General features: G+C 60.6%; 1 protein-coding gene across 1 annotated transcript in view; it reads right to left on the minus strand.

The window, feature by feature from the left end:
• Nucleotides 1–4,164: 4,164 nt before the first annotated feature.
• PLEKHB1 (pleckstrin homology domain containing B1) overlaps nt 4,165–5,850 on the minus strand; it is a 5,796-nt gene continuing 4,110 nt past the window's right edge. Inside the window, exon 6 of the mRNA XM_009286148.1 lies at nt 4,165–4,322. Coding sequence (XP_009284423.1) covers nt 4,165–4,322 — 158 coding nt within the window. The remainder of the gene's footprint in view (nt 4,323–5,850) is intronic.

Below are 5,850 nucleotides of genomic sequence, written 5' to 3' on the forward strand. Positions count from 1 at the left end.
GTCACCGGGGGGGGGGGAGCTTCTGTTCCTTGTACCTGGCACCTCCAGGTCCTGTTCCTGGGTGGGAGCACGCCCGGAGAGCTGCCCGAGGGCTTTAGGGAATGGGCGGATGCACCTGAAAACAACACGTTCACCTCTCAAAAGTGGGTTTAGGATTAATCTGTTGGAAGGAGCTGAACTTAATATAAGCGGGTGTTGCCTCCGGGGTGGCACTGAAGCGTGGTGGTGGTCTCAATTCCTCCTTACTGCTCCCCGTTGCTGTTGAATTACCTTAATGCTGCTGTTGTACGTCGCCTTGGGGCTGTCGCCTCAACTACTGGTATCCCAACTTCCCACCTATAAAGGGGGGCTGGATTAAACTGGAGGGAAGGGGCTCTCTCAGGATTAAACTGGAGGGAAGGGGCTCTCGGGATTAAACTGGAGGGAAGGGGCTCCCTCTGGATTAAACTGGAGGGAAGGGGCTTTCTCTGGGCAAGGCGTGGTCTGGGGGCACCCATCAGCTCGGGTGCAGGGTGCTGGTCCTGGCCGCTAGCTCATGGCTGCAGCAGGTCAAGCTCTCTGCTCCCAACCTTGCTGGATTTTATTAGCTGTAAGGTCAGACGGGGAGCGTCTGGCTCGGATTAGAGGGTGCCTCATGCTGGCGTTCGGCTGATGGCTTCTTTGTCTGCTCCGCTGGTGGGGTCAGCCCTGACTTTGCCGGGCTGGAGGAGCCGCAGCATCCTCCTAGCAGTCTCTGCAGAGCTGCTGCAGCAGCCGACGCCGTCCCCTTGCTGCACAGTGTCGGCTTTGCTTCCAGCGCCCAAATCCTCAGCAAACTAGAGCGTGAGAGGGCTCTACCTGATGCAGCAGCACCTTTTTCCATGCTGGGCATGTACCAGCCCTGAAAGGAAGATAAATGGGAGGTGGGCAGGCTGCTTCTCACCGTGCTACCTGCGACGTGGCTGCAGCAGACGCTGCCAACGCTCCCGCAGTCAGGAAAGCAGCTGCAAACACCCGGACCTCAAAATAGCCTCTCCCATCTGCGCTGCCGTAGCGCTCGGTGCTCAGCCTCCTCCTCTGCCGCTCTGTCGTTGCCGGAGCTGGGGGTTTCCGGGCTTGCTGGGCTGGGTTTTTCATCAATTTGCAAAAGGACCTGTTTTTTTTTATTTTTTCCCCACCTTCCTTAACCACCTTTCCCTTCCCCACCCTGGTCTGAGCGCGCGCCGAAGTCGAACGCGGCTTTTTATAAAGTATTTGGGATCCTCTTGTAGCGGCTGAACGTAACCGATTGCCCGGACTGAGGCCAGGAACGCCTGGCTCAGGCGCGTCGGGAGTTAAAACGCCAGCTGAATTGCAATGCCATGAGCAGCTCTGCCGTTCCCTGGAGGATGAGGAGTAGGGCAGGGCTGAAGGAGGCAGCTGGGGGGTGCTCCTGCTGCCCCCTGGCTCTGCCCTGCTGGGTTGGGAGGGAGGAGGCTCTCCGCCGGCGCTGTTTCTGAGTCGAATCTTCCAGGCTTGCCACCTGTTTCCGAGGTTTTGGGTATAAATTAAAAGCCAGTTTGAGTGCTCGCTGTCGGCCGCCCGGAGAGCGCGTCTGGAACGAGGACTGTGTTAAAGGCTTGATTAAAGTTACTGCTAATTAAAGCGCTGTGAAATCGCTCTGTTTCCCCCCCGCACAGCCAATCGGTCCATCCACGGTGCTGCGCGTCCTCGGATGCAGGGTGTTGGAGGGGGAAAGTGGCGCCTGTCTGTGCTCCCGGGGCTGGCGGTGGACTTAGCGCTGACCTTTCCCACGTTTATCCGAGCTCGGGAAGAGGGGATGGGTGGAAATTTGAGGCTTGATCCTGACATTTGCCGAGGCGTAGCAGCCCGCGATGCAGCTGCTTCATTTCCAGATAAGTGGTTTTTGATCGCAGCGAGGGTCAAAAGCGGGCTCCAGCTGATTTCTTCGCTGTGACATTCGGGCACTAATCTTACAAGGCTGTTTTGTGGGCACGCTTGGACGTTAACCACCTGTGCCTGGTCCTTACTGCAGGTCCCACCGCGTTAATCCTCGTTTCGGAGGGGGTTTCGAGTCGTCCTGGGCTTCGGCCAGTGTTTGAGGCTTCGGCAGCTCTTGCTGCTGGGAGAGGGGTGTCACACAAGTCTGTATTTGAGTTGGGAGTGGAGTGGGTCAACCCTAATTTCTGTTTCTCGGCGTTTCTTGTCCCCCTGGTCCTGCACAGCGTCGGTCCCAGTCAGCACCGAAAGACCCCAGGAAGCCCCTCTCCTGTGGGCGAAGACCTGAGCGGAGCGGAAACCAAGCCAGGTGGTTTTGTGGACGGTGGTTTCTGTTGGTTTGTGCTTCCAAATTTCTTCTTAACCTGTTTAATTGCTCCTTCGTTTAGCCTCCTAGCGAGGGGCCTGGCTGCCATCAGCTGCTCCCGCCGACAGCGTGAAGACCCCAGGAATCGCTGCCGGAGGCGCGTGCTGGTCCGTCGCTGCCCTTCTCGGTGGCCTTGCCTGGATCACTTGGCGTCCCTGGGTCTTCGGGAGACCGGCGCAGCCCCGCCTCGGTGGGAGAGAAGCAGGATCAGCCCTGGGATGTTCAGGTACCGCAGGGATGGGGGAACGTGGGGGGTCTGTCTGAGCTGGGGTAAAGGGGCTTTTGCAGGTCAGCAGCTGGACGTGCCATGGAAAGGAGCGCCGATTTCCAGGTCGTGCTGCTCTCGGCGAAGCGTTTCCAGATGTTCCCATCTCCAGCCGTGTCTCACCCTTGGGTTGCGCACCTTGTGCGCTAAACACCTGCCAGCGCCTCCTGGCCCGGCGCTGGAGATGGGCTCGCCTAGGAAAAGCTCCAGCTTTTCCCAGATCTGCCAGCTCCCGGGATTGCTGAAGCCCCCGGAGAAAAGAGGGTTTAGGAGATGTGCCCCTGCTTGGTGTGTCCCTACAACTGCCTCTTCCCTGCCCAGCCCAAACCGTCTTGCACCTGCAGGTTATGCTGCTGAAACTCGGATGCCTTATTCCCACCGGAGCTGGGCTCGACCCCGGGGGCTCCGCGTCCCAGGCTGCTTCGTTAGCAGCCAGACGCACTGCTCCGCTTCCCGGCAGATGGGATGGCACCGGGGAGTCTCTGTCGGTGCTAATTGGTGGCGGGGGCGGCAGCTGGGGCTGTGCGCGGCCCCGGAGCTGAACCGGGCTCGGCCTTTGTACCCTGGTACAGTTGGGACTTCGTGGTGGGGACGGGAGATGGATGCCCTCCCCGGTCGGCCGCGCTCGCTGCGGGGGGATGCCCCATCCCTCTGCCCTGCAGCAGGTCCTGCTCCCCAGCCTGCTCCCAGCCGCGTGGAGGAAAGGGCTGTTGCTCTCAAAGCCCTGCCTTTGGGGCCAGGGTGGGGGACGCCCCGCAAAGGGTCTTCTGGTCCTGCAAGGGACAGGTTTGGGTTGGAGGTGATGACGGGAAAATAGGTCGGAAAGCGGGACAGCAGCCCCCGCGTTAGGCGGGGCCAAGCGCGGATCCAGGAGGGAGCGGGGCCGAGCGCTGTTCAGCCTCCGCGCAGCCCCGTTTCCCATCTGATGCGCATCCGGAAAGCAGTCGTGGGTTTGTCGCTTCGTTTCTCTGTGTCCCCCCCCTGTTGCAGCAGGAATAACCCGGGGGGGGTCTGGGGGGTCGGCGGCAGGAGAGAGCGCGTGGTGCCGCGGGGAGGTGTAGAGGTGAGCGTGCCGGATGCGGGACCTGGGCTGGGAAATGGGAGAAGGAAGGAGGGACGAGGGCGCAGAGGGGTGCGGGGGGCCGGATCCTTCTCTTCACCCCTTGAAAGCCGGGGTTTGTGTGCTGGGTTACACGCGGCGATGGAGGGGCCGCAGGGGAAACCCTGAACCCCCGGCTTAGAAAATGCTAAATTGTTTTCTAAAAGCAGGGGGCAGGCGAACCTCAGCTTCTCTCCGCTTTGCAAATTAAACAGACCCAGTGATGCTTTTAAGCCATCTCGAGGCTTAAAACGGGACCGGCAGGGCCCTCCGCCACGCTGGGCCCTTCGCGAACGGAGGCGGCTCGTCCCGCAGGGTCCGAATTTGGGATGCGAAGGAAGGAATCGCCCTGCCAGCGTGATCGCGGTCCTCTAGCACCGCGACGGAGCCGCGGTGGGCGGGATTTCTCGGGCAGCTTTTGCCCTTGAGCGTCTCTGCGGGGCCGTGGTGCCGCTTTCAGAGGCCGCAGGCGGGACCCCGGGAGCCCGTGGTGCCGGGGACCGCGTCTGGGTGCCGCGAGGTCGGCTCAAGCCCCGTTTTTTGCAAGCAGCAGAGGGTGTGTTTGAGCTTTCCGGTAGCCCGTGCCTCCCCTCCAGCTGCCCTCGGAGCTCCCGCTTGAAAAGGGAGGGAGGGAGGAAAAGGGGACGCAGGCGGGAGCTGGTGACATCCACGCGCGGCTCTCGAGGGGGACCCAAACCTTCCCACCCCCTGGAGATGGCCGAGGATGGGCAGCCCCCTCCTCATCCTCACTCACCCGCAGGCTGGCTCTCATTTTTCGCTGCCTTTATTAGACTGCGGATAGCTTTTTTTCTTTTTTTTGTAGTGTTTTTTTTTTCCTCTCCAAAAATCGATGCGTTGACGGGAGCGGGTTTGCAGCGGCAGTGAGGCGAGGGAGGCCGGGGGGAGGATGAGGACGGTGTTTTGGGACATCCCGAGCCCCCGTCAGGCACGGGGACAAACTGAGCCGGGGCTTTAACGGCAAGAGCGGGGCTGGGGCGCTGGTGTCACTGGGTTTGTTTGGGTTTTTTTAACACCTAGCTGTGTTTTTTGTTTGTAAATCTTGGATTTGTTTAATATTGATGGTGTCTCCGGGATAAAATTGTGCCTCTAAGGGCGACGCTCGGCAGCTGCGCCTCTCCCCCTTCCCTCGACGTCCGCCTGGTGCTGCCCAATGCAGCACAAGAAGGTGAGCTGCCACTTGTCCCCTGGCCTCAGGGCCACCCAAAGGGACCTCCCCTCCGCCCCTCAATCCCAAATCCCTGCTTCGAAGATCCCGGCTTGGCTGCCAGAAAGGGTCCCTGGTCCCCAGGGAGAGCCGCCCTTGTCCCCAAGTGATCTCTCCCCGCTTCCCAAAAATCGGGGTGAAACTCAAGGTGCTGCGTGTCCCTCCCGCGGTGACTCCCGCTTGGCTGGGGAAGCTGTGATATTCCCAGGGCTCTTCCTAGCCCAATTCCCAGGGGTTTAGCCCCAATTCCATGGGGTTTCGCACCATTTCTCCAGCTTGGCCAGGCCCAGGGGACCGGTGCGAGGCTGGAAGGGGGTGGAAATTCTGCAAAGGTTTTCATCCCCCCCCCCCCCCCTCCTTCTTTTTTCTTTTTTTTTTTTCCATATTCTCGCTGACCCGTCTCTTGAGCATCCCTGGGGTTGCCTCTCGTGTCAGCACTTGCTCCGGCGCTGGAGCCTCCCCCCCAGAAAAGCCCGTACAAAGCAGCTGCGCCGTGGGCTTCAAAGCCGGGGCTGCAAAAAAAAGACATCAGCCATCTCCCCAAAATGGCTGTGTGGAGCAGCACCCGCTCTCCCCCTCGGTCCGAAAACCCAGGTATTTCTGCAGCCAGCTCCCTGCAGAGATTTGGGGTGGGGAATCGCGTCGGGTTCACCGCGCCCTCCCCTCCGCTGACAGCCCCGGCAGCTCCCCGGGCCCTTTGCCGATTTGCTGTGGCATTTTGGGGTGGGTTTTCTGGGGGTCTCTGAAGCACGTGGGGGTTATTTAATGCAAAGGCCGGGGCCGGGAGGAGGCTATGGGATGGGTTTGGGGCTGGACCTCTGTCCCCAGGGTGTAGGGTGCTGAGCAGGCTGGTTTTGGGAGGCCGAGGGTGGCTCAGGGCGGGTACCATGCCAGGGGTGAGTTAAACCGGGCTGGGG

This window comes from Aptenodytes forsteri, unplaced genomic scaffold (assembly GCF_000699145.1).
Source record: "Aptenodytes forsteri isolate BGI_AS27 unplaced genomic scaffold, ASM69914v1 Scaffold231, whole genome shotgun sequence".
NCBI classification, from domain to species: domain Eukaryota; kingdom Metazoa; phylum Chordata; class Aves; order Sphenisciformes; family Spheniscidae; genus Aptenodytes; species Aptenodytes forsteri.